Source organism: Rhinolophus sinicus, linkage group LG02, assembly GCF_036562045.2.
Source record: "Rhinolophus sinicus isolate RSC01 linkage group LG02, ASM3656204v1, whole genome shotgun sequence".
In the NCBI taxonomy this organism is placed as follows: domain Eukaryota; kingdom Metazoa; phylum Chordata; class Mammalia; order Chiroptera; family Rhinolophidae; genus Rhinolophus; species Rhinolophus sinicus.
In genome coordinates, this window is record NC_133752.1 from 198251887 (window position 1) to 198279244 (window position 27358).

The window sequence follows — 27358 nt, forward strand, 5'->3', positions numbered from 1 at the left end:
CGTACAGAAATCTTGTGTGACCTTTCGTTACTATGATTTTAAATTTACATGTGCTGCGTATATTTTTGTATGTATCAGACAGTATGTATAAAGTAAATAAATGCATTTAAGTAAATTGAAGAATAGTGACATGGGGAAATAGTCAACGATATATTGCTGAGTACAAAAGGTCGGATTTCATTCTGTTTCAATGAATTAGAACATTTATCTGCATGCCCAACGTGTCAGTGTACCTACCCCGCCCCCCAAGGTACTGCATCAAAACGGCCCAGTGGCTGTCCTTCCGTGGGGACCGCGTCTGTGAGCACGTCTGTGCCTTAAACAGGGGTGTTTATTTCATGCGAATGGAAGTCTGAGGGAGGAGGTCCTGGGCGGACTGGCCCTGGTACAGTCCAAAGAGACCTGCACTCTTGTCCCTCCTCCCCTGCCACCCACCGTGGGGGGCTTTATTCCTCCTATTTATTTCTCACGGGGGCAAGATGGCTGAGGAACCCCTGGGCCTCACATCTGTGACCCGGGCAGGAAGAGGGGCAAAGCCGAGGGCCCGCGTGTGCTGGCTCCACCGTCTCCTGTCCCGCAAGGGAGCGCCTGCGTTTATGCCGACTGGCCTGCTGTCACATGGCCACCCCTGGCTGGAAATCCCTGGGAGGATGTGGTGGGGGTGCTGAGCTGACCCAAGTGGTCACCTGCCACGCGGGTTATTTTGTTGTCATCTGTTTTCCAGATTGACTCTGATGAGCATAAGACTTTTTAAATAAGTCTTATTATAAAATAAGTATTTAATAAGAGTGGTGCTAGATGAGTCTCCTGACGGGCATTTCAGGGTCAGGTTTAGTCCTGCCTGTGACTTGCGGTCCAGAGCAGAGGCTGCCAGGACCTCTGCTGGCTCTGAGTGCTGCCAGCTCCCAGCAGCCCTGTCACCGGTCGCTGCCCGAAGCCTGTGTGACGCTGTCAGGGCTGCGCTTCTGGGCTTCTGTGCTGAGGCCCATTTGCAGGGAGGGCTGAATGCCCTGCTTGTTCGTGGGGGGTGAGCTTGTATGGCCCATTCATACCTTCGGGAGGGGCCCTCAGGACCCCGGGGTGGCTGGAGGGCGGCCTGTGGCAGCAGCTGGAGAGCTGCTTCCCTCAGGCATGTGGGTTGCCAGGGGCTGGTCTTCCTGAGGTGGGGTGGGCCTTTGGGAAAGCTGAGAAGAAGCTCACTGTTTTCTCTTTCTTTTTAAATAGCATCCAGCATGTGTACGGTGCCCAGCACCCTCCTTTTGATCCGCTGGTGCATGGCACGTAAGTGAAGCCTCAACTCTGCAATGCTGTGCAGGCCGCTTTGGGGGGCTGTGGTGACCCCTCAGCTCCCTGGAATTCCTGAGGGGGAGGAAAGTGGCCTTTTGTTCAGCAAACCCATCAAGCAATGGCTTGGATGACACACTGCTGGCCTTGCTGAGCTCACCCTCTGGGGGGAGGCAGCCGTGGAAGCCACAGCTGAAGTGGGTGCCGTGCAGGAGAGCACGAGCTGGCACCCCTCAGCCGGCGGGCAGGGCCTGGCTCCGGCCGTCGGGCGGTGATTCCTTTCTTCGCTCTCCACTGCAGTCTGCCCGCTGCCTGTGACCGCTCCTCCACCAGAGGCGAGCGGCAGGAAGTTACCCAGCGTGTGTGTGTGGTCCTGGGTCCCCCGGGGGGTCCCGAGTAATACATGCTACATGCCCGTCCGTACCCCCAGGGCCTGCACCCCGCTCCAGCTGCTGCCTCGGAGGTTGGCAGGCATGGGGGTGGGAGACTGCACGGGCCCCGGGCACCATCCTCCGCCCCAGTGTGTCTCGGGACCTAGGCCCAAACGGCTGAGCGTGGCGCTGTGCTTCTGCGCTCTTCCAGGGCAGACGCTCCGCGAGTCCCCCGCAGTCGTCCCCGCCTTTCCTGTCACTAAATCCTCAGCAGCCTTGCACCTTTTCACCTGGGGCTCCCTTCTGCCCGGTTGTGGGGAGAGGCCTCGGGGCTGCGGGGTCCGGTAGAGACTGCCCTTGCTTTGCAGCTTGCTCAAGGGCGCGCCCAAGGCGCCGACCACGCCGGTGAAGGCCAAGAGAGTCAGCACCTTCCAGGAGTTTGAGAGCAACACCAGCGACGCCTGGGATGCGGGCGAGGACGACGACGAGCTGCTGGCCATGGCGACCCAGAGCCTCAACAGCGCCGTGGTCATGGAGACGGCCCACCGCGTGCTGCGTAACCACAGCCAGCAGCAGGAGCTGCACCAGCGGCAGGACGAGCCCGCGGCAGAGCCTCCTCCCGCTCCCAGCGGTGACCTCCGGCTGGTGAAGTCTGTCAGCGAGAGCCACACGGCCTGTCCTGCAGGTGGGATGGGGACTCGGGAGGACGCACGTGTCTGCAGACGGAAAGGGGCTGGGGTCACCTCGCTGGGGACGGTTAGGAGGGATGCCTTCGCGTCTGCAGCAGGGATCCCTGCCCTTGAAAGGCCGTGGAGTGGTCACGCCCGCGGCCGCAGGCCTTCCACGCTTATCTCTGTTCTCCTGGCTGAGTGCCCCTCCTCATGGGCTGGGTGACAGGGCCACAGTGAGCACAGGCTCAGGAACCACCCCCCCACCCCCAGTGTGCCCTGCTTGCAGTGGGGTGACGTTTCCAGTTGGGGGCCCAGTCAGCCACACGTGCAGAGGGCGTCCCTCATTTGGCAGCTTGCAGTGACCCCCAGGGCACATGCGCGTGGGCTTGGGGGGGGGTGTCCTATTTTTGGAACTGCCATGCTCAGAGTATGATCTGCGCGAGGGTGGGTCGTGTCTTGCTGCGCACCCGCGCACCTGGCCTTCGGCGGCCGGTGTTCAGCCCGCGCTCATTACTTCCGCCCTTTCCATGTTGGAAGGTCTGTGAGGTAAGACAGCCAGTTATTTAATGAGCATCTGCGGTGGTTTGGGCGCTGGCCTCAGGGCTTGGGGTGCCCCAGGAGGCAGGCCAGAGGGCGCCTTGCCCTGTGCAGAGTCCTGTCTGGAGAGGGGGCCCGTCACGTGTAGTCAGCTGGGGCTGCTGTCATAGCAATTACGAAGTTAAGTCTCACAGAAAATTATGTCCTTACTGTCTGGAGGCTGGAAGTCCGAGCGCAGGGAACCAGCCAGTCAGGTTCTGGTGGGCCTTTGTGTGTCGCAGACGGCCACCTTCTCGTCGTCGCCCCTCGGTGAGGAGCAGCCAGCTGTCACGGGCACTCAGCTCCCATGGAGACGCCCTTCGTGACCACATCCAGCCCTCCTCTTGTCCCAGGGCCCGTCTTCCTAACACCATCAAGTGAGGGGCGGAGGGCTTCAGCACAGGACTGTGGGGTCACAGTAGCCAGGCAGCGACGCACGTGGTGTGTGGCTCGGGAGCCATTGGGTGGCTGGCCGCCTGCTGTAGAGCTAAGACGGGTGCTCTGGGCGCTTGTGCTGTGAGGGGGCCGCTGGCAGTTTGCCTCCCGCCTGCGCCCGCTTGGGGTTGGTCATCTTTGCGTCCTGGGCGAGCCTTTTGTGCGCACTTGCACTAGTGATAGTAACAGCTGGCACTTACCCATCATTTCCTGTGCGGCAAGTACCGTGACGCCCTGGGGATGAATGAGAGCGTTCGACTTCGCAGCAGCCCTGGGCTCTGTTCGCAGGAGAGGTGGGAGGTCGTGTGGCTCGCCCCGCACCGCGGGCTGGGGTGCAGACCCAGCGCCCCTGCTGTTAGTCCCCGGCCTCGCCCGCAAGCAGGGCTTCTCCCAGGGGTGCACGGCAGGGTCTCAGGATGTCCTTGGCCGCACACCTGGGGTGGCTGTGTGCGCTCCTGCAGCAAGAGGCCGGGCACCGGGGTGCTGCTCGGCCGGCGAGACCCCACCCGCACGTGCGAGGCCTGCTGGAGTCTGCCCTCGAGCCCAGGAGCTGCTGGTCCCCTCTTAGGATCTGACCCCTTTGGTGGTGGCAGCGGCCGGGATAGCAGAGTGGACAGGACATGTGGGCCTGTTTACAGCTTTTGGGCCTCCTGGCCCGTGAGTCATGGGCCAGCTTCCACAGCGGTGGCGCCAGAGTGAACACACGTCAGTCCTGGGCCTCCTGGGCCCGGTGCTGGCACAGCAAGGCCTCCATACCTGTGTGGTGACGGGCAGTCCAGTGGGAGAACCCAGCACTTGGGAGCTTTCATTCCATGGGCGGACGGAGCCTGGAGTGGTGCCCAGGACCCAGAAGCTTCCGCAGGGGGACGTCCCAATTTGGGCAAGAGGGCTCCTGGACATGAGGTGAGGCCATCCTCGTGGCGGGGGGCGAGGAGGGGCCAGGTTGGCAGGTCCGGCCGGCTTCCCAGGGGAGGGCTTGTGTCTGGCTCACGCCTCGCAAGTTCCTGAAGGGAGGGACCTCGCCCCAGTTACCTTCGTTTCCCCTTGGTGTCTGGTGTAGTCACACAAATGCTGCTGAAGTAAGCCTGGCGACCCTGTGGCTGTCTCTCTGTCCTCCCTCACCCCCACGGCACCCACATTTGTCCCTTCACAGGGACCTACTCCCCAGAGCCAGGCAGGGCCACTGCTAAAGGAGGGACCCGTGACTTCCATTTTATTTTGTTGCTCATATGAACAGCGTTTTGTGATTCTCACGTCCCGGAACATTCCACTTCATGGGGGCACGGTCCACTTAGAGCACTGCCTGTCCTGCTGCGTGGCTGTGCCACTGCCAGCATTTTATGTACGTGCCTGTCCTTTCACAGTGGGCTGCGGTCGGGAGCAGATGTCACCTGCCAGTGTCTGTGGGCCTGCTGCTGCCATCAGCTTGGGCCCTCAGCCTGGATGGGTGGTGGCCTGAAAGTTAGGTGACGGGCAGCGGGGGGCTCGTAGGCTCACCTCCCTTGCGTGCTGTCCTGACTTTCTTACTAAACGTCTGAGAAGTCTCTCGCCTTTGTACCAGAGGTCAGATGCACTGGGCTTGTTTTAGGGCTTGTTTTAGGGTGGCGTTGGGTTAACGGCAAAGTGTGTCTTCGGCTGGGAAGGACTCAGTGGACACAGCCAGGGGACAGCTGTCCCACAGCTGACTGTGATGAAACTGTGAACGGGGTCTCGTGTGTACACTGATTGGCTGTCGTTAGACCCCTCTCCTGGGACCCTGGAGGTGGCATGTTGCCGTGTCTTGCATTCACGGTAGCAGGGACTGGTGGCTGACATTACTGTTTCCTCGGGGACGTTGCTGTTGCTTTGCCGTCCGGCTCCCACCTTCCCCATCTCGGAGTGAGGGCCAGAAGTGGGCTCTGCTCAGGAGTGGGTCCTCTTGTGCCTTAACGCACACGGCTCCTCCTAAGGTAGCCAGTGGATAAACTGAGCACGTTTTGTCCCGCAACACTGTGCCCGCCCTTCCTCTGAGCGCTTTCCCTGCGGGGTCTGAGATGCGTGGGAGGCAGGGATCCTAGAGGAGGAAGAGGAGCGAGAGTCTCACCTGTCCTCCGCGCCCCCCCAGCCCCCCCAGCCCTTCCCCAGTGCAGGCCTGAGGGGGCTCCTGCAGGGGAGGGTCAGCCTGGGAGCCGCAGCCGGTGGGGGGCAGTGGGCGTGTTCCCGCTCCTCTGCGCCCGCTTTGCCGGGCCTTTCCAGAAGCTCGTCTGGGCCAGCCTGCCCGGAGGCCACGGTCGCCCGCTCCTTGGTGCCTGGGGTCGCAGTGTGGAGCCTTTCCCGGCCATGTTTTGGGGTGAAGAGCACACTGCACAGCAGTGCTGACCCCCGGCTCCCCCCAGCCTGGCAGCAGCTGCCGCCAGAGGACGTCAGCATGTGCACCCCGCTGTGTGCTTCCCGCCCCACTTCCTGGAGCTTGTTTTTCACTCTGCTTTACGTTTCTGTTTCAGAAGATGGCATCGCTTGATGGCATTTAGACCAGGGGTTAGAGCCTTTCGTGCCTCTTGCGCGTGGGTCCCTTGTTGGTTCTATGGCTCTTTGTCAAGTCACCTGAGGGCCTTGGCCGTCCCTGGTCCTGGGCTGCTGATGTCACGTGCTTTCACCTCACTCCTGTGGGTCCCCTGGGTCCCTGTGGGCGCAGGCCCTTCAGCCTGTCATGGGGTCAGTGGTGGCCTGGCGAGGGCTGGGCAGGCTTGTGCTCAGTGCCCCTCCTCCTGCCTGCAGTGGGCTTTGGCTCACTTCGCTTCCTCACGGGGCTTGGGGAGCCCCGGGAGGCTCAGACTGGGGTCCCCGTGCTCTGGGGACGGTGGGTTCGCACTCTTGTCGCCCTAGCCTTTGCCTGCTGGCCTCAGTGCCTTCTCGGGCTCCACCCCCATTGCGGGTGACCCTGGGCTTTCCTCCATGCTCAGGCCTGGGCGACCTATGCAGGCACCCTCCCGCCCGACACCCACAGATCCTCGGGTCATGTCATCTGGGTAGGCCTGATCTGGGGGTGCCCTGGCCTCTGTCACGTCCTGCGGTGGCCCGGAGTTTTCTGGTTGTCATTGTCTTGCTTCTGTGTGGGGTGTGTCTGTTTTACTGATGGATAATACTGTAGCAGGAAGGCGGGCGAACTTCCTAAGTAGTAGCTAGTTTCATCTATTGCTCAAGGAGCCAGGGGCCACATGGCTCAGTGCTGGGAGGAAGGGACAGTTGTGACACGGCAGCGTTCACATAGGGAAAGCAGCGCAGCAAGTGGGAGGCCTTCTCAGGGGGAACATGGCAGTCAGAAAGTCCCAGAGGCCATCTTCACCCTCTGTTGTCTCTCTCTCCGCAGAAAGTACCAGCGACACAGCCCCTCTGCAGAGGTCCCAGTCTCTCCCACACTCAGCGACTGTCGCGCTGCGTGGCACATCGGAGCCCAGTGCCCTCAGCAGCTCAGCGTTAAGTGAAAGAGAGGCCTCTCGGCTCGACAAGTTTAAGCAGCTCCTTGCCGGGCCCAACACAGACCTGGGTAAGTGCCTGGGGTGGCGGCTGCGCAGGGGCGCCTGGTTTCTGGAAGACGTCCAGTTCTTGAAGGCCCCGTCTGTTGTCATTGAATGCGCTTGCTTCCCGTGTGCTTCACATTGTTTAGCCATGTTTTGTTAATATGCGTCCAGTGCAATTTGACCAGTATTTTCTGTTCTTTTATTTTCTTAAGGCCCCAGCTGTGTTCTCCTGCTTTCTTAGAGCTGCCCCTGGTTTGCTCTGTGAGGCTGGTGGGGGGGCAGCCTTGCTCTTCACTGTCCCTGGGGCAGGGCTGCTTGGCGCCGTCAGGACCACTGCTGACTTTGCACCTTCCTGCTGGGTCTTCCAGTCGGCATAGAGTGTGATCGGCTGTGGGCACTGCAGGGCCACCGTCGGGCCTGCAGAGGACAGTGGCGTCACCAGCGTGGTTCTTGTGGGTCATGATACCTACTCCATGGACGCTCTGCAACCAGGCTCCGAGGCAGGTGCTCGCTGCCAAGTTCGCCTGCTGGAATTGCAGTGCAATCTGCGTTCTTTCTTTTACGTCGCTCCTCTTTGTCAAGTGCCACCCTGTGCTAGGCGTTTGCTGGATGCTGGAGCTTTCAGGACGGTCAGGCCATCACTGCTGGTTGCAGGGCAAGTGCCACAGGAGCTCTGAGGTCCTGGCTCCCTGAGGTGGGCAGTGCCGCGCTCGGCCAGCAGGTGGCGTGTGAGGCCCATGGATGGGGGCGCAGAGCAGCCCGCCGGGGCGGAGCCTGGCCAAGGGGAAGCAGCCTGCCTGGGGCCCAGGAGGCGGCTGGAAGGTCTTGGAGCCTCGTTCTGGGGTTCTGGGGTTCTCGGGACCGTTCTCATGGGGGGCTCCCTCTTTAGTTTTGCTGGTTTTTGCACACACACGTTAGGCATTTACTTGCGCTAAAGGGCGTGTGGTGAAAATGAGTTCCTTTCCTTTATGCCTCCCCCTTCCTTCCCTGTGCTCGTTCCCATGTGTCTTCATCCAGAGATGGTCCCTGCAGTGTTGGGTCAGACTTTTCATTTTGACATAATGTCAAATTATAGAAAAGTTGCCTGAGTAGTACGAGCAACTCCCATGTGCTCTTTACCCGAGTCATCAATTGTTCACACTCTGCCCCGTTCTCTTTCTGCGCGTGCCGTGTGGACACTTACTCTCCTTGTGCTGGTGGCTCATATCCCCTCGCTCCTGAAAACCTCGCTGTGTGTTTCCTGAGAACAGGACTTTCTCTCAGTGGAGACCCAGAATCACTGTCAAAGTCCGGAGAGTCGTGGAATCTAAAGAACAGAGTAAAGGAGCAAACTAAACGGAAACAGACTCAGAGAGAGAAAAAACAGGGGTGCTGGATGGGCGGGGTGGGGATGGGGAGAAGGTGACGGAATGAGAAGCACGAGATGCTGTTCGCACTGTTGCCGTGGGGACGCGAAAGGCAGCTTGGGGGCCATAGCCAATAATGCTGTAAAGATTTTGGAGGGTGTCAGATGGGCACTTGTCCCATTAGGGAGAGCACTTCATGGATAGTGGAGGTGCCTGAGCACTGCCCTGCACACCTGAAGCTGAAGCTGAATAAAGCTGTACGTCAACTACAATTTAACGTGTATAGTCACCGGATGTGGGGTACAGCGCAGGGAATAGAGTCAGTGGAGTTGTAACAGCTGTACAGGATGTCAGAGGGGTGGTAGATTGGGGGGGGGATATCACTTCGTGAGGGGTGTAAATGTCTAGTACGTTGTTTTATACACTTGAAACTCATAATAATACAACAAAGTCAGGAAACTTAGTAATAGTACCCATAAGGTACTACTCTGTAATCCACAGTCCACATTTGACCATATATCTTTCCTCTAGTCCAGAATCCCGTGGGACCACGTGCCGCATTCGTGTCACGTCTCCTGTCTGTGGTAACCAGGTGCAGTACCCAGCCTTGCGCCCCGTTCTGTGACCTGGGTGTCATTGCAAATGCGGGCCCCTCGGTGTAGGCTGTCACGTCCTCCTGAGGAGATTTGGGCTGCTCAGGTCATCCGTGTTCTTGGTCGCTGTCGCAGGAGGCTGTGGTGCTGCTTTGTCCTGTTGCTGACGACGTCCTCTCTGATCACCTGGTTAAGATGGGGTCGGCCAGTTCTTCCAGGGACGAGGTGCTCTCTGTCCTTGGTGATTTGTGGAGACACCTTTGAGGTCTGTGCATTCGCACCGTGCGCCTTCTTTCTCCATAGGAATGGCAGCACTGTTGCTCTCACTTTGTACACGGAACCGTCTGCTTCCCATGAAACCCTGGAGAACGCCGTAGCCTGTGCAGTGCTCTGAGCACTCCGGTCGCGGTGCCCCGTCGTCATTTACCGCCCCTCCTGATGGGCACTCCAAATTTCCGGTTACTACAGACGACTTGACAACTGTTCTTCAGGTGTCCCATCCTCCTCTGTGCTGGGGACGTTCTAGAGCATCACTAATGTGGGTGGGGGAGAGGGAGAGCTGGAGGACCGGGTGGAGTCTCCCCAGCACACTGGGAAGGACAGGTGGGTCGTGCGTGAAGGACGTTCCGTAGCCACTGGCTTTTCTGGTTCCCCAACACACGTCTGCCTTTCAGGCAGTGTAGGGAGGCCAGTGAGAGTGGAGGTTGTGGGGACGGGCTGCTGCGTGGAGTGCTGGCCCCACTGCTTCCTCGCCGTGACCTGGCCCTTGGACCGGCCTGGCGACTTCTGGGCTCAGTCCCCTCATTCATCTGTAGGCGTAATGGCAGCTGTACCAGTTGTACAGCTAATACACAGAAAGCGCTTAGGAGGGCGCCCAGCACGTCATAGAAGCTCAGGAGACGTTATTTCTGTTTGCTTGGACCCATTTATCCTCTAACTTGACTCTTAGCACGTGGGCATATGTGGCCACTTTTGTGATCATTGACATGTCAAGGCCGTTTCTAGATGCTTCCTTGGTTATGTTCCGCTGTTTCTCATGGTAGGTGGCAGGGAGAGAGCTGATGAGAACAAGATTGCCTGATGGAATCCTGTTCTGGGCCAGGATCTGAGCCCCCAGTTAGAACCTTCTCGTGGACTTTGTCACTGGGGTAACTTGGGAACTTAAAATCATACTTAAAAATAAAGCTTTCAAGACTTGTGGGAAAATGCGTGGATGGATGGATAGATTGAAAGGTTAACATGTAAAAATCTTCTTTTGTTAGGTTGATGGGATTACGGGCTTTTTTCTCTTTCTTCAGAATTCTATTTAAATATCACATCTAACACCAAAAAGCTAAACCCAAGGCTTTCACAGCTAAACAATGACTGGATTTGTGTTTAGTGGCAAGAGAAAATAGCTGGTAAGTTGCCTGTTTTTGTAAGGCATTTAAGATCGCTTCGTAAGACAGCAGAATGTATCGTTTTCACATTACATGAAAGACGCAAGCGGCAAATGTTTGCCAGTCAGTGTTGGAAAGCAGATTGCTGCGGTGAGAAGTGCCCACAGGAACGATTCTCCTGCCAAGGGCCAGCCTGTCCAGCGGGCGTGGCTTCCCGTTTAGCTTGGCGCTGGTGGGATCCTGGGCCGAGCGTGGCAAACGAGTGTGACAGCTCCTTCGGCCCTCTCAGGGACCCGGATGTCCTCACACACGGCTGCCTGCTCCAGTGCCCACGGAAATGGCATTCGGAGGCCTCAGAATGGCAGTGCAGCCTGGCAGTGTGCGGGGCCCATGCAGTGGGGCCTGAGGTCACACGGTGTGTGACGCGTCCCCTCGCACTGTAGGCGTCAGAAGTGAGCACAGAAGGGCCAGGTCCGTGGGGCCGGCCGGCCTCCATGAGAGCACGTGATCTGGGTTGTGAGATGGGGGGCACTCAGTAGACGGCGTGGGGAGCAGAGGGTTGTTTGGTTGGGGGGTTTGGGGTTGTTCACCCTGAGTTAGATGTGCCCTCAGGGCCCGGGGCTGGAGGACAGTCTCCCTACGCGGTGATGGCGGGGCAGGAGGCAGTGCAGCCCCCGAGCCAGGGGGCCGACTCTGAGGAGGAGACCCAGCCTCCTGTGTCATTAGCCATAATGGGGGATCGGGCCGACCCTGCAGCATCCTTGCAACATAGGAGGTGACGTCTGAAAGGTGTCCGCCTGCTTCGTTCCCTCACCAGTGGTCATTGAGCACCTGCTCCTGGTGGAGGCAGTGGGGCGAAGCAGGGTGGCAGACCCCGGGGGCCCTGCCCACACATTCTAATGTGGGGACACGGCCGTCCTGGCGCTGGGAGACGGATGTCCGGGCGCGGGGAGACGGACAAACACACACGTGAAGTCCGTCCTCTAGCAGCTGTCAGAGGTGTTACGTGTGTGTGGAGAGTAAAACTGCTGACTGATCGAGGCTGGTGCTGCCCTAGAGTGAGTGGGCAGCAGACCCTCGGGTGTGGGGTCAGTAAGTCCCCACCTAACACCTTCCCGAGCCTCTGCGACTCTAAGCGAAACGACCTATAACGAAACCCTTAAGTTCCTTTGTTGTCTCGTCATTGTCATAACGAATGATGTGGAAGTGAAATGACCCCTTTCTAGGACCTGCCGTGCTTTTCGGGGAGACTGCTTTGGAAGGTGTGCATTTGCAGGTGGGGAGTAGCTTCCCAGGGAGGGGGCAGCGGGGCACAGGTCCTGGGCTGCAGTGGGGCTTCCTGCCTGCGGCGTGGAGAGCAGCTGCAGAGGCCGGGGCCTGCTGGGAGAGGGCAGGAGGCCAGCGAGGCAGGAAGGGACGGGTCCTGGGGGCTGAAAGGCCAGGAGAAGGGCCTCAGCTTTCACTCTGGAGGCATCAGAAAGTGGTTGCTGTTCTGTGGAAGGAGGAGCCCTGAGGCCTTCTGGGCAGGGCGCTGTGGTGGCATTGTCCTCGGGCAGCCACTTGGGAGTGGGGAGGGGAGGGACCGGAGGGACAGGGAAGAATTGGGGGAGTAGATGGAGGAAGGCGCCGAGGGTCCTGGCTGGCGTGGGTGAGGTGTGGTGGTCAGTTCCCCAGGCTCCGGAGGGCAGGCCACTGGGCCCTGTGCCTGGTTGGACATAAAGCTGGGTAGACTGGGGAGAAGGAGGAAGCCAAGACTGTCACAGCTGGGGCCAGAGGCTGCGAGGGTAGGGGACAGCTGATGGACACAGGAGCCAGAAAATGCCCAAGAAGTGTGTCATTTCACTGGGGAGACAAAATCAGCACTTGTGAAACAGCCAGGGGAAGCAGTACAGTCGTCCCCCCTTATCTGCGGTTTTGTTTTCCCATGATTTCCCTTATCCGCGGTTGACCGTGGTCCAAAAATATTAAATGGAAAATTCCAGAAATAAGCAGTTTATAAGTTTTAAGCCACGCTCCCCACGCCACCTTCTGCCCCTCTTGCCCCTCGTGCCGCCTACCATGGGCGCCAAACAGCAGCTGGTAGGAAGAGGGCACTTTAGTGGAACTAAGGCTTTGATGAGTCCGCGAGGGAAAGTTGGAGTGGGGTTGGCTCTGCGAAAAGTGGGTGCCATGGCCAAACCAAACTGTGTCAGCACATCTGATGGCAAACACCTCACTGTAAAAACAGAGCATGTTGAAAACAACGCAGTTTTCACATAACTGGGGAAGGAGTTTGAAGGAACTACAGCTGATGGCAGAAAAACTCAGGCTGCCTGCAACTCCAAAAACGGCTCAGGAGTGGGACGGGAAGGAAAGCACAGTAACAGGAAAACTGGAAAGTGGGAAACTAGTGGTGGATGAGTCTTGAATAATGTCACCTGTACTTGGGTGTCTGAAAAAGTAGAGTAAAAATTCCATCATCCTTCTGGACAGGAATTAGCTGCGAGGATACACAGACTCAGTTCAGTGAGCAAATCTCTGCAGGCTTCCCCCATTATTGTTCAGGTACCTTCCCCACAGACGTGGTACAGACAACTGTTCTTCGTGGTGGCTTCATTAGGGTCGTCCCTTTGGTTAGTAAATAATGTGTTTCTGCTGTAAAAAATAAGTTCAAATTGTATGCCATTCTGAGTAGCGTGAGATAACCTGCTCTGCCCCCCAGGTAGACGTCTGTCATCCCGTGCCACGTCCCCCCCCCCCCCCCCCGTCACTTAGTACCGGCTCGGTGATCAGATCCACTGTGTCAGTTCGCGGTGCTTGTGTTCCTGTCACTCTTATTTTACTTAATAAAGGCCCCAAGCGCAGGGCAGTGATGCTGGCAATTCAGAGATGCCGAGGAGAAGCCGTCAAATGCTTCCTTCCGGTGACAAGGTTATATGTGTACAGGAAAAATCACATACAGAGGGTGCGAGAGTATCCGTGGTTTCAGGCATCCACCGGGGTCTCGGAAGGTGTCCCCTGCAAATAAGGTGAGACGACAGTCTATCCAAGTAATTGCACAGTTGCTGCCATTTTGGGTTCTTACGCTTGCTCGGTACTGTGCCATGCGTGTGTGCACGGCCCGCGTGTGTGCACACAGACACACTCACTTTCTCACACTCACACACACTCTCCCCCAAACCCAGACACACCGCTGTCTGCTCCAGATTCACAGCTGACGAGGGTGAGTCTTCGGTCAGGACCAGATGCCCTGCAGCCCTGCAGTGAGGGCAGAGCTGGTCACGGTCAGCATGGGATGCGCTCACACCCCCAGTCACACTCATTCCTGGTTGGTGGAGACAGCGGGCATTATGCCCCTTGTTCTTCGGAGGCCTTGAGGAAAGGGGCCCTGTTCTCCCCTCGGGGCCTCGTCGGAGAGGCTGGAGCAGGGCATTGTGGGATGGCTCCCGGCTGCTGTGGCCAGGACGCCGCCTCTGCTGCTGCAGCTCCAGGTCTGGGCCCCGGGCCCGCAGCGCCCAGCAGCGCCCTCTGGTGGCCAGGCGCCCGCCCTGCAGCCTTACCTGCCTGTAACAGCAAAGCCCATCAATTAGGGCGGTGCCTGCGTGGCCAGGTCCTCAGAAGGCATTAGAACGTGAGAGGGACAAGAGGCCAGCTCCAGCTCACTCAGTCTGTCGCTTGAATCTCATCAGGGAAGGACTTCCACGAGGACGCCAGGCCCTGAGTGCAGAGCCCCCAGGGGACAGCACACAAGTGACTACTTTGTCTCAGTGGCACCGTTCCTCGTCCAGCCGCCCTTCTGTGTGCTCAGTGCTGAGCCGCAGGGAGCACAGTGCTGGCCCTGGGGCGGCAGTGACCCCCCCGCCCGCACTTCCCCTCCTCTTCACCCCCTTCCTGTCTCTCCTGTCCCCTCTCCCCTCCTCTCCCCTTCTCTCCCCTCCTCTCTCTCCCCTCCCCTCCCCCCCACCCCTTTCTCTTACCCCTCCCCTCCCCTCCCCTCCTTCCCCTGCTTCTCTCCACCCCCTCATGTCCCCTCCTCTCCCTCCCTCCTCTCCCCTTCTCCCCCTGCTCCTGCTCCTTTCCACCCGCGCCTTCTTCTTGGCTGGATGCACTTCTGCCTCCCCAGTCACTGTGTTTGTGACCCACTGGCTTAGTTGGCCTGTTTACATCCCGTTTCTAATCCGAGGTGTGGACAGTGTTTGGTTCTTTCGCCGCTGATGCCAGTTGAGCTGGAGACGAGCTTCTGTGGATAAGCCCAGAGGACGGTGCTGATGCCAGCGGCGCTTCTGGAAAGCAATTAGCGTGTGAGAGATGGAGCAGGAGTGATGGCCCCACTCAGGCTGTCGGGAAGCCTGGGCGGGGTGCCTTTGAAGGTCTGGCTTTATCTCTGCTCTGTGGTTTGAGGAAAAAGTACTTTTAGTGCAACAAACAGAGATACTTTAAAAAGCGGGCTAATGAATTTATGGACAGCCTGGGCTCTGTGACTCCGGCCTGCTCAGAGCCCACGCTGTGGGCGGGGTGAGGGCGGGCCTGGCACATAGCAGGTGCTCGTGCACTTGTGTGATGAGCGAGTGATCTCAGCGTGATGCACTGAGGGATCGGAAGATTCTCTTGGGACCTTTGTCATGGTCGCTGTGTCTCGTTTTCCTGGGTGTGGATTGGCTGAGCCTCACCTCGCGTGGGAACTGGTATTATTGCCTATTCTGATTCTGTCTGAACTGGGTGGGCATTGGTGTGATGGGGTGCAGAGCACGGGGCCGCAGGCGGGGCCCCTGCCTCTCTGTGAGGCGACAGGCCGCTTGGTGCCGCGGGTCGAGGCTTCTTCGTGTTCTGTCCTCTCCCTGCCTATCTCCACCTTCCACCTGTTTCTCCTGGAGGTCCCCCCATTATTGGTTCTCCCAGGTAGCATCTCTTCTGATAACCGGGGGGAACGCTGGCAGAGCTGCTTCCGTGAAGAACACACATGTGGGGGAGTTAGTGTTTTAAAAAGTTCACCTATTTTTAAAGCGCTTTCTGGGTTGGAGGCGTCCACTGAGTTGAAGCCACAGGCCGACTCCTGCCCGGAACCCGCCCGCCCTCTCCCCAGCTCTGTGCACAGCAGCCGCCCCTCCAGGGCCTCAGGCCCAAGCTCAGCCCTGTCACCGCCTCCCATGTCCTCGTCACGCCCCGTCACCGGATCTTGTTGCCTTCAGATGCGCAGCACATCCGTCCACGCCCTGGCCCAGCTGCACCTCTGGCCTGCCGGCCCCCCCGCCAGCCCCTGGGCCCCAAGCCGTCCCCCACGCAGCAGTCAGTGATCCTTGGAAAGCAAAGGCAGCTCTGGGGCTTGTCAGCCACCCAGCGGTTCCTGGCTGGCTCGGGGACAGCTGCAGGCCTGGTGACACGGTCTGCCACTTCCTCTCAGGCCTCCCCTCATCCCTCCCCTCCCGTGTTCTGGGCTTTCTAGAACACCCCAGCATGTCTGTGCCCCGGGCCTGCCCTGGATTTCCGTGTGGCTCACTTCCTCTAGGTCTCTGCTCCAATGTCACCTGTCATCAGGCTCTCCTGGCCGAGCTGAGCCGAGCGAGGCTGCAGCGTCTTCTGCCTGCCCAGAACGTCTGAGTCCCCGAGTCCCTCCTCATCCTGCCTTGTTTTCCTCCCGGGCACCCGTCACCCTCCACCTGCTTGTGCACGTGCCCCCTTCCCTCCAGGGGCCAGGACTCTGTGTTTGTGGAGCCCTGCTGAGCCCTCCGTGCCTGGCACAGTGAGCGGCCTGTGTGGACACTTGTCCTTCAGTGTCGAGCGACTGTGTAGTCGTTCCTCCCCGTCTTGGGGCTGCACAGTCCTGTCTGGTTTTATTGTGTTTCTCTAAAAGGAGTTTTTAGGGAACTAATTATTACTAAGATCCAAGTGGCGCCGCGCTGCAGTGACAGTCTCCCTTTAGTGGGGGACAGTTTTCACACCGTGGCTCCTGGTTCCCACTGTTCCCCGGTGTCCCCAGTGTCACCGCACGCGCCTGCCCTCAGAGTTCTGTCCTCCGTGCGGGCGGCCTCCTGCCCGACTCTTCCCGCCGCGGAGCGCGTCTCTGCGTCTCTTCTCCCTGCGTGATCTTCTCACCACAGGTTTCGGTGATGATATTACTGGAATGTTACTGAAGGTTGGAGAAATGGAAATGGTAATAACACCAACAAGCCACAGTCGCCCGTGTTCACGCGCGCTGTGCTGACCGCAGTGTGTTTTCATCTCCGTGGTCTCACCTCCTGTTGAGCGTGTCAGCCGGCGGAGCCCCTAGCGGAACTGCCTGGGGTTGTCGTCTGCTTCCGTCTGCGGGCTGGCGGGGCGGGCGGGGGACTGCGGGGACATGGCTCCTGCCACCGCTGCACGGCCACCGCCAGCATAGGTAATTGAACTACCTGTCGTATCACTCAGCTTAAAGAAAAACAAATTGAATATGACTGCGCGAAAGTTAAGTATTTGACTTACTCTCTGTAGTGGAGTAAATCTTCAGTTCAATAGGAAACCTTCCAAGTTCTTTCAGAGAACTTGTTTCTATGGCATGGTGATTTTCTTTGTAGACTCTTCGATTTATTGTGAAAAAAATGTTTACCAGTCTATTGTACAATTTTAAAGGAGCAGTCTTGAAAGTCAGTCTGTTACATGTTTGTCTTTGTTTCTCTAGTAATTTCTCTTGTAGATTAGGCTATTCATTACCAATTGAGCAGTTGTGAGACTGTGGTGTCTGTTTTCTCTGAGGGAGAAGAGAAGTGAGGAGGGTGTGTAAGAATCGCTGGGAACGATTCGCCCCTTGCTCGCTCAGCACTTGTCCCGTCACTTAGCTCCTGTCACCTTCCGCCTCTCATCGACTTGAGAGTTACGTCCCTCTGACCACTAAACGGTGAGCTCCTTGTGGGCCGTGGCTCTGTCGCTCGTCCTCATTGCAGTGACGGCGGTACACGGCGCATTCTCAGGAAATGCTGCTGGAGTCGCCCGCCCACTAGCTGGCAGTCTTACCTCTCCCGCCCCCTGTCCCCCTAGCGGCTCACCAGCCGACATGCGTTACCTGGTGTCGAGGGATGTGGGTTTGACTGCAGGTAACGGGCTTTGAAACAGTAGTGGTTTATTTTTCTCAGCACGATGTCTGGAGTTAGGTAGCTGTTGGCATTGTGTCACTGCGCTCTCTTCAAGGATCTAAGCTCGTGGCCACAAGATGGCGCCCATCATCTTGTGGGAGGCGAAGTCACCAGGGCATCTGTCTTCTGATCTGGAGAGCTGAGTGTGACTGGACTGGGTCACATGGCCACCCCTAGCTGCAGGGGTTGCTGAGAAATGGGTTCAACCATTGGCACTTTGGAATTGGGGTTCTGGTAACAGGAAGAGCAAGGATGGATATGGGTTAGACAGCCAGCTGTGTTTGCCACTCAGATAGACTTTTGTGTATCTGTCACTTTGCCAGTGGTCCATGAGGTCCAGGGCTGTCTTTCTTATATTGTAGAATTTAACCCACGGCTGGCTTTTAGCACCGTCCCGAGCACGTAGTAGAGACCCGAAAATGTTTGAATTGTATTGAACCGTTGTGTTGGGTGTGGAGGGAATGAATAAGTGAACTTGACTTTTCATAGTCAAAGACATGGCATTTAGGATGAGCCCTCTGTGTCCCGTTCCCCCAATGGAACTGAGACTTCAAAGGACCACAAACCATTGTATAGCCAGGTGTCTAGTCTTGGAAACGCAAAAAAAAAAAAAAAAAAATTTCTAAAGATGATTTAAGTTTCTTGAAATCTGTTATTAAGAAAAAGAATGACCACAGACCATTAGAACTGACATATAGAGCTGAGCTGAGAAAAAATCAAGATAAGAAATGTTGTAAGCATGTGTTAACTTAGAAAAGTGGGATGATACGCTTCGCCCTCGCGGAGACTTTGGAAGTGATGGTGAGTTGGTACCCGTAGCCCGAGGTCAGAGGGGTGGCGGGAACCCAAGTGGGCAGAGGGCAGTGTCTGTGGCAGGCGAGTCACACCTGGGTCTGGAGAGGGCAGAACAGTGGCTGGCGATCCTCGGCTGGCCAGACCCAGAGTAGATGGTCGTGGAATTGGCTTTGGTAATGCGAGGCCTAGAAAGCCGGCTTCCTCCAGGGACTGGCCTTCTGCTGGTTGCTGAGCAAATAGGTGTTTGCTTCTCCCCAGGCACGGCCTGGACACAAGAACTGTGTTTTATCAGGGGATGGGCAGGTTCTGTGACCAGGTCCTACCTGGTGCGGGCTTCAAATCTACATCCTGTACCCTGGCCAGGTGGAGCCAGGGGAGGGGTTCCCTGAGAAGGACGGTTGGAAGGGTGGCGGGAAGCATAGCAGCAGAATTTCGTGACTTCTTTAGATTTGGAGCAAGGGCTTTGGGATGGTGTGATGGTGGTGATGGAGGTGATGGTGATGGTGATGGTGATGATGGTGGTGATGGTGATGGTATTGGTGGTGGTGGTGGTGACTGTGGTGGTGGTCATGGTGGTGGTGAGAACTAACTTTGAGTGCTTGCTCTGTAGTCAGGTACATGGACGTACATGGAATCCCTGGGAAGGAGCCCAGAGAGGGCCCGAAGCACAGGCTGTCTGCTTCTCTGTTATCTTCCACTGTTCCACAGCATCCTGTGCTTTCCAGGAAGCAGAGGCCCAACTCACTGTGGTACTTTTCCAAGGAGGTTCTGTTGGTTATTCTCCTTTACTAAGTGGACACAGTGGGAGCCAGCGTCGGCCGGACCCTCTGCTCCAGTGACCTTGTGCCATCGGTTTGTCTGCTCAGACCAGGAGGCCCAGAGAACTTACAAGTAGGAAGTTGAATGTGTTAAAGATGAAAAGCAAGAAAGTGGAGAAGAAAAGAGGGGTCTGGGTGCCATTTTGGACTGTCACTCCCAGGCCCTGTGTGATTCCTGATGGGCCCAAGTTGTCATCCTTTCCTGGGAGGGAAAACGCAGCGGTCACTTGTGTGCAGGGCTGGTGGGGCAGGAGAGGCCTGATGTGATGGCTCCTTGAATTCCCAGGGCCTGGACCCCCACTCTTGAACTGCCTTGATGATAGGGGGTGCCTGGCGGAAAGGCAAATGAAAATTGACATTCAATGGGGGCGCTGATGATGGAAGGTGGGTAGACTGTGACCTGACCCCGACAACAGGACCAGATGTCTGAGAAACGCTCTCAGGCTGAGGTGACACAGGCGCCACCACCCAAGTGGAAATAGGGCTCCAGAGACCGTGTGTGAGTCCCGGGCCTGCTGTGCTCTGGAAGCGAGGTGGTGCTTTGCTTTGTCACTTAACGGGGCCCAGTGGGCTGTGGTCCCCCGCTCAGCTCCACAAACCATTCTGTTGAAAATTCACTCTCAGGACACACGAGTTGATGGGGTGCATGCTGGTCACCTCGCTTCCGGGGGCTCATTGGTCGTCGTGGAGCCTTGGAGCCCTTCTGAGGACTCATGTCACGCACAGCCAGCCAGCTGTGACGCCCAGGAGCTGCTTCGTGCTGAGCTCTTCCCGAGGCACAGTGGGTCTGTGTGTTTCAGTACGTGAGACGGAAGGTGAAGCACAGCTGTTGCGTTGGTCTTAGTCACCTCGGGCTGCTGTAACCGAAGACCCCGGCCTGGGTGGCGTATAAACCACAGGCGTGTTTTTCACAGTTCTGGAGGCTGGGAAGTCCAAGGTCAGGGTGCTGGCAGAATCGTATCTCACACGTGCTGGAAGGGGCAGGGATACTGGGGTGTCTCTTATAAGGGCACGAATCCCATTCATGGGGGCTCCACCCTATGACCTATGCAACCTCCCAAAGGCCCCACCTCCTAATCCCGTCACCTTGGGAGTCAGGATTTATAACATATCAAGTTGGGGGAGGGGACACAAACAGTCTGTGGCAGCCATTTTGCTTGATGAGATAGATGTGGTACTACTTGGTCACTGCGTGGCACCTCCCTGCCCGCTATAGGATGATGGCCTTTGTATATAACGCTCTTTCCCGCAAAGTAGCTCTTTGGTTCAGTATTGACCCTAAGTGGTAGGTAGATCTGGCAGCACCCCCATCACCCCCACTTTGCAGATGAGGAAACTGAGACCCAGAGAAGGAGGATCTGTCTAAGATTAGAGGCCCTGAGTAACGGGTCCTGGGACTTCTCATCTGGCCTCTTTGTACAGTCACATATTACTTAACAATGGGAAACGCGTCATTAGGTCATTTGTCATTGTGGGAACCCTGCGGGGCCGAGATGAACAAGACAGCATGAAATGAAATCAAGCACAAGAGGAAATGGTGCCCTCACGAGACACGTAAACATGAGATGGATGAGGCTGCTGCCGGATAACACGGCGACTGTGTTACAGCAAACTTGTTTATGAGGAGAAAGGGTGCACTCTACAGTAACCGTAAAAGTCTAGTGTAGTCAATACACAAACCAGTAACAGTCGTTTATGACCAAGTGTCATGTCCCGTACATAACTGATGAGCTATGCTTTTAAACGACCGGCAGTGCGGTGGGTGTGTTGACACCAACGTCACACACGTGAGTCATGCGTTGTGCTACGTTACTGCGACCTCACTAGGCGACAGTTTTTCAGCTCCATTAAAATCTATGGGACCACCTTTTTAAAAAAAATGCTATTTTATTTTTTCAGTTACAGTTGACATACAGTGTTATATTAGTTTCAGGTGTACAGCACACAACATAGCGGCTAGACATGTATATAACTCACGCAGTGATATACGTGTCTACATACAGTAAATCCCGTACCCATGTGACACCCCACACAGTTGCTGCGTTATTGGGACCACCTTTGTATGTGTGGTCCATCGTTGACCGAGACGTCATTACATGGCATGTGACATACTGCACCCTGACTTTTTCATCCCTTCACCTGGATATGGAAAGCTCGCGTGTAGAAATTTGATACAGGGTGGAATCGTACGTGGTTAAAAGAAGAAAAAGAAGACATTTCTAATAATAGAAATGCAAGGCAAAGGAGATGGAAATCATTCCATTCGGCATTACAACGGGGTGTAATACAAACAGGGAGTTGAAAACACTTGAAGTCAGCTGGTACCAGGATAAAGAAAACACGGGGTTCTGTAGGGAGTGAAGAAAATCAGCTTTACCCTGAACTTACTGTGAGGAGGGAAACATTGTCAGGTAAGGCTTTGGTTTTGGTTTTGAGCCACCTCTTGAGATATTAATATCAACTAAAAGCTTTCTGGTGAAATCTTAGACTATGTTTAAATTGGTCCTAAAGGAAAAAAGTTCAAGTTTGCCTAAAATGCTTAAAAAATGAATGTTGTTTTTCTTAGCATAAAATATTCTAAAAAAATTAGGTAAGCTTATCTTTTTAAACCGATTTTCACCCAAGGTGTAGTGTAACCCATGTATTGTTTTAGGTTCTGGAAGTAAGAATGACCGTGTTATAGGAAAGTAAGAAGCCGTAAGTGCCAGCCCTCCTGCCCCTGTAAGCCTTCGCATCTTGGGTGACAGGTGTGTGGAAAACAGGAGTGTGAGCTCTGGGTCACATCAGGTGTGGCCTCGCTTTGCCATTCACTAACAGAGCGATCGTGGTTTTTTTTTAATCTTCTTTCAGCTTCAGTTTCCTCGTCTGTAAAATGGGTATCATGATGCTTGCCAGCGTTGTGTTTTGGAAGCTTGATGAGCTAATCCAGCAAGAAGTGGTTAGCGCTGTGTCCAGCCCACAGGGGGCAGCTGCCTGCTGTGTCTCCCCTATAAATCCTCCCCCACCGCATTTTTCTCACAGAGGCAGTTGAGAATATAGATGTGATCTGTTACCCTTTTTTTTTTTTAGTTAATATTATGTCATAAGCCTTTCCCATGTTGCTAGTCTTTATGCCCGTCACTTTTAATGGCTGTATAATGTTTTGAAAATGATCTTTACTTAAAATTGTTATTAAAATTGTATATCTGTCTAAACCAACATTTAATTCATGTGCTCAATCAAAATCTAGACGTTTAATAGTATTCAAAAAATGTAACAAACACTAAGAGTTTCTCGGTGTTCTGTGGAGGACATGGAGGGTGGAATACGCGAGGGCTCCTCACTGGAAGGTTCATTGTTACTTTTTGTTTACTAGTTTTTTTTTTTTAATTGAAAAGGCTACGTTACACAATGTTTATCCAAATGGTCCCTAAGGGCTTATAATGACAAGTGAGTCTCCGGCAGCCCCTCCTGCTTCTCATCTCCTTTCAGAAGGTGTCTGTGTATTCAAGTGACTGTGTGGTTACTTGTGTGTGTCTGTCCCTCCCCCTCCCTTTTAAAGATACAAATGGAAACATACGTGTCCATTTCCATTTATATACATTGGAGAGCCTGACAACAGGTGATATTTGGAACATAAGCACAATCCTTTTATTCACAAGTGTCAGAATGGCATCAAAATCATCAAATTTTCAAGTAAAAAATATATATTCTAAGTTGAGGTGAAATTCACGTAGCATACAATTAAGTACTTTAAAGTGTGCAGTTCGGTGGTGGTGTCCATTCAGTCTTGTGCAGCCACCTAATAATGTGTCGTGAATGCGCATTGACCTACGATGGGACCCTGCAGTTCCACCCCGGGGTGTCTGTCCATACAAGACAAAATCACTGACTCAGAAGGACACGGGCTCCCCATGTTCATTGCAGCGTGACGTACAACGGCCAAGGTGGGGAGGAAACCTGAGTGTCCGTCAGTGGGTGGATGGGTCGAGAACATGTAGTACATACACACACACACACACACACACACACACACACACACACACGAATATTATTCAGCCATAAAAAACGGGGACCTCTTGCTATTTGCAGCAACGTGGATGGACCTTGAGGGTGTTATGCTCAGTGAAATAAATCAGAGAAAGACAAATACTGTATGGTCTGTGTTGCATGTGGAGTCTAGAACAAAACCAAAACCAAAACCAAACAACGAGCTCATAGATACAAGAGCAGATTGGTGGTCACCAGAAGTGGGGGGGGGGCAAAATGGATGAGGGGGCCCAAAGGTAAGCTTCTGGTTATAAATAGGTCCCGGGGGTGTGGTGTACAGTGTGGTGACTACAGCTAGTGATACTGTATTACTTATTTGAAAGCTGCTAAGAGAATAATAGATCTTGAAAGTTCTCATCACAAGGAAAACAATTGTAACTGTGGTGACAGATGTTAACTAGACTTACTCTGGTGGTCATTTCAGAATATATACAAATATCAAATTGTGTACACCTGAAACTAAAGTTATATGTCAATTATGCCTCAATGAAAATATTCTTAATACAAAAAATTGTCAGAAATTTAGTCATCAGGAGTTTTCTTTTGTTTTGTTTTTCTAGCAGTTACATACTTGGGGATTTCTGATTCCTAAAATCAAGTGAAGAGATAGGTCTTTCTCTGATCCCTGGGGTTGCCTGTCTTCAGATGTACCCTGTGATTAGACATTTTTCAATTAAGAATTAAATTACCTCTTGGACAATATGGTGTATCAAATCTGTGACTTTTGCCCACACGTGGGTACTGTGGGGACAGTCCAGGTGCCCCGACTTTGTACCACTGGCATCAGGTCATAAAGGAGGCTGGGGTTGGTGTGTGAGCAGCACGGTGTTACGTGCGGGAGCCGTGCGTGGGCCAGCTGGTGGCTGCTCCTCCTAACCAGGAGGTGACCACGGTTCCCCAGAGCTGGCCCTACCGGGTCACACTTCCGGTGCCGGCTGAGTGTCTGAGACCTCGGAGCTGGCCCAGGTCGCGTGGTCTTCCCATCTGACCAGGGACTCCCGCGTAGAAGTGGCTGAGCTGGAACCGACCCCGTCTCTGACTCGTGTCCCTGTGCCTGCTGTCCCGTCCAGCTGCCTCTCGTGGGGACTTAGGTGGTAGAGCCGGGGTTCTGGGAGAGTTGAAAACTAATGTGTTCACTTGTTTTGATGTTCTCTGGGGTCACTGTCAGGGATGGAGATCCCACCCAATTAACTCTTCTCAGGTGTTTAACCGACAGTGAGAGCAGCCTTGGGCCGGCCTTCAGATGGCGACCGAAGGACAGCAGAGGGGAGGCCAGAGCTCTCACGGGGCTCCTCAGCTGCTGTGCCTGTGTGGATCCTTCCCCGTACCAGAATGTTCTACACTTTGGAACTGAATGGTCTCTGTAGGAAAGGCCCTTCTGTGCAGTATTGCTAAGATCCCTCTTTTTTGTTGTCCTCTCTGCATATGTCGGCTGCTCAAGAAGTTTACAGTGTGGAAAAAGAAGGGTGCAGAAGCAGAACCAGAACCAGGTGTGGGACCCTGCACCCCAGCAGCACAGCCTGCCCACCCTGGGCGTGCCCGCTCATTTACCCTGCCACTGTGACTACCTGGGGTGCAGTTTCAGGCGTGACCCCATCCATGCATCTTCTCTTTGAGGCTTACACCCTTTGTCCTTGTATTTTGTCCAGGTCATTGTCATTTGTATAAGATCTGGCATATTAAGTGTGCTCAGTGTTTGTTAGATGGAGGTCATTGCGCCAGCTGGTATGTGGAACTTGTCCTTTGGGGTGTCTCAGACCACCGGGCACAGCGGGGCACTCACTCATTCGCTGCTCACAGCCTTGTGAGTCCACCCGTGTAGCTGGCCCCCGGGGCTCCTTGGTTGTCTTGGGGAGGGGAGGTGGTTCTCAAGGAAGGGAAGTTTTATCCCCAATCTGCTGCCAAGGGGTTGGGGCCTGGCAGCTGGAGTCCCCAGGCAGTGGTGCGACCTACACCAGCCTTGGTGACTTTTGGCCTCGGGAGCGAGCCCGGTGAGGCTGTGTGTCAGGGTCCTGTCACTTGGCTGTGGTCCAGGACACGAGTCATTACCATGCCCCCTGGGTGCAGGGCAGCAGGCTGGCCTCGGGCCTGTGGCGGGGGACAGTGGGAATTCGGACACTGGACGAGCTTGTTTTGGCACAGGCGCTGGGTGGTGACTGAGGCCACTGTGGAAGCTATCAGGGCCTGTCACTGGGCTGGCCAGGAGGGTTTGATGCGATGAAGTAGTGAGGAAATGTCCGGGCACAGGCTCTGATCGGGCAGCAGAGGGGCTGCCAGTGAAAGTGGGGCTCACCCGTCCTCCACTTCCCCATCAGATGCTTGCTGAGGACCAGGCCCCGTGCTGGCAGGTGAGGTGTGTTTGACTTGTGGTAGTGGATGGGCCTGCTCCGTGGGTGCGATTTCAGCAGCTGGGGCAGGACGAGGCTGTGCCCATGAAGGGACTCACCCAGGCAGGGCCCTGAGGGCACGCTGCGTGGGTGTGTGGCCGAGTAGCCACCCTGATGGAGCTGTGTGCAGTGGCCCATGCCGCTGTTCTTCTGAGACACTTGGAGAGGTGACGTCACCGTCTCAGGGTCACCCGCTAGGAGAGCCAGCACCTGAAGCCAAGTGAGTCCGAGGGAGCGCTTCTTCAGTCTGCCGCACTGCAGGGACGGCCGCTCTCTGCAGACTGCAGGGCTTGGGGACGCTGGAAGCACAGGGCAGGTCCTGGAAGGTGCGCTGTGTCATTGGGGTGGGAGGCAGCCATGGCGCAGTGGAAGAAACACGGGCATGGAGAGGAGATGCTGAGGTCTGGGATTCGAATCCTGCCCCTGCCACCCTCTGCTCACGTAACCCGTCCTTGGTCTCGGTTTGCTTACTGGTAAATCGAGGAGTTGGTACTGGTGGTCGCAGAGGTCTGGAACCTTCCACACGCCTGTTCTCTGGGTAGTCGGGAGCCGGGAAGGCTGGGGTAGGGGAGTGCAGTGGTCAGAACTGCGCTCTGGGTGTTCACCTGGTTCCGTTTCACCTCCTCAGGGTTGGCATTTGCCTTCCCTTGCTCGGTTCTTTCCAAGTCATCGTGTGCTGTCCTCAGCCCTCAGCATGTTCGTTTCTGCAGTGTGACCTCTTGGGTGTGGTGTCGTCTCCTCTCTAACACACTCTAGTGTGTCCCCACAGTGAGTCTTGTGGCCACTGCCACCCGTCACTCCTCCATCAGGTCACAGCCGGCCCCGGAGGTCCTTCTGTGTGCAGGTCACTGGATTTCATTGGTTGTCCCTTTACTTTAATGACCTAGATCAGACCATTAAATACCTCACTAAGTACACGTTTCTTCCATTTATTTGTGGTTATTTCCTCAATCAAACATATGGAATCAGTAAGCCAGGCATTTCCTTCTGAATGTGTGTTAGTTCTGTCAGAAGTCATCACCACGCTCTAGATTTGGGCTGTCTGTACTTGAAAGTTCTGTCTCCGTTACCTAAACTGACCATTCAAGTGTGAGGTATACTTTCAAAGTTACTTTCTGGTCTTCAGCAGGCAACCTTGAATTCAGTTATTTTCAGTGAGATTGAAATTTGCTTTGGCCAGTGTGGCTGGTTTTCCTTGAGACAGAGAGAGACCTTATTTCCATTTTAGCTTTTTACTTCCTCTTCCACTTTCCTGGGCGGGAAGAAGAGCCCTTTTATTGGTAGTGGAATTATTTTGATGATTTCATTCAGTGACAACATGTGGTGAGCTTCCATGGGCCGGGCTCAGGGAGTCCCGGGGCTCCGCCCGAGGAGGCAGATCATTTGAAGGTGATTCCAGTGAGTGGGGGACGGGTTAGGACCCCCGAGCAAACCGGCGGAGTCCTGTGGGAACACAGGTGAATGAGCAGTGAATTCTGCCTGGGCCTTTGGTGAGCGTGGCAGCGGGGCCCTCGCGGGCTGTCACTGGAGAGAAGGTGGCTGTCTGCGCCGCCGCCTGGACCCGGGACCCAGCGGGGTATCCCAAGGAGCGGCGCCCACCTGGCCTGGAGAGAACTGAGGACCCGAGTGCTGGGGATGGTGTGGGTGGGCACCTGACTCCCGGGGTGGGGGCGGCACGAGGCTGGAGGCTCCCGGGACTTTGCGCCCCTTTGAGGAGCCCGTGGGGTGCCCGGGGGCTGCTGTCGGTTTAAGCTTTCCTGGAGCACTTGTGTCTTCAGAGGCCGCGCAGGGGCCTTCCGCTGCGTATTTGCGTGAAGGAGCCCAGCTCACCACGTGCACGAGGGGGCGCAGCCTTGCCGTGCAGAGCGTCAGATTTGTTCATCTGTGATACGAAGTGTGACTTAAAACTACACATGTAGGGTTTCAAGTTTAGCACATACTGAGTTACAATGAGAAAAACTATGGCACCGGGTACCTTCTGGTGCTCAGCGTGTGGTGCTGAGTCCTGTCTGGGCAATTTCTTCATCTCTTCTCACAGCGAACCTGTGAGGTGGACTCTGTTCTTTCTTTCTTTTTTTTCAAGATTTTA

General features: G+C 55.4%; 1 protein-coding gene across 1 annotated transcript in view; it reads left to right on the forward strand.

Moving 5' to 3' along the window:
• Positions 1–27358, forward strand: part of TBC1D22A (TBC1 domain family member 22A) — a 272552-nt gene that overhangs the window by 20479 nt on the left and 224715 nt on the right. The window contains exons 2-4 of the mRNA XM_074326597.1: positions 1225–1281; positions 2024–2340; positions 6687–6863. Coding sequence (XP_074182698.1) covers positions 1225–1281; positions 2024–2340; positions 6687–6863 — 551 coding nt within the window. The remainder of the gene's footprint in view (positions 1–1224; positions 1282–2023; positions 2341–6686; positions 6864–27358) is intronic.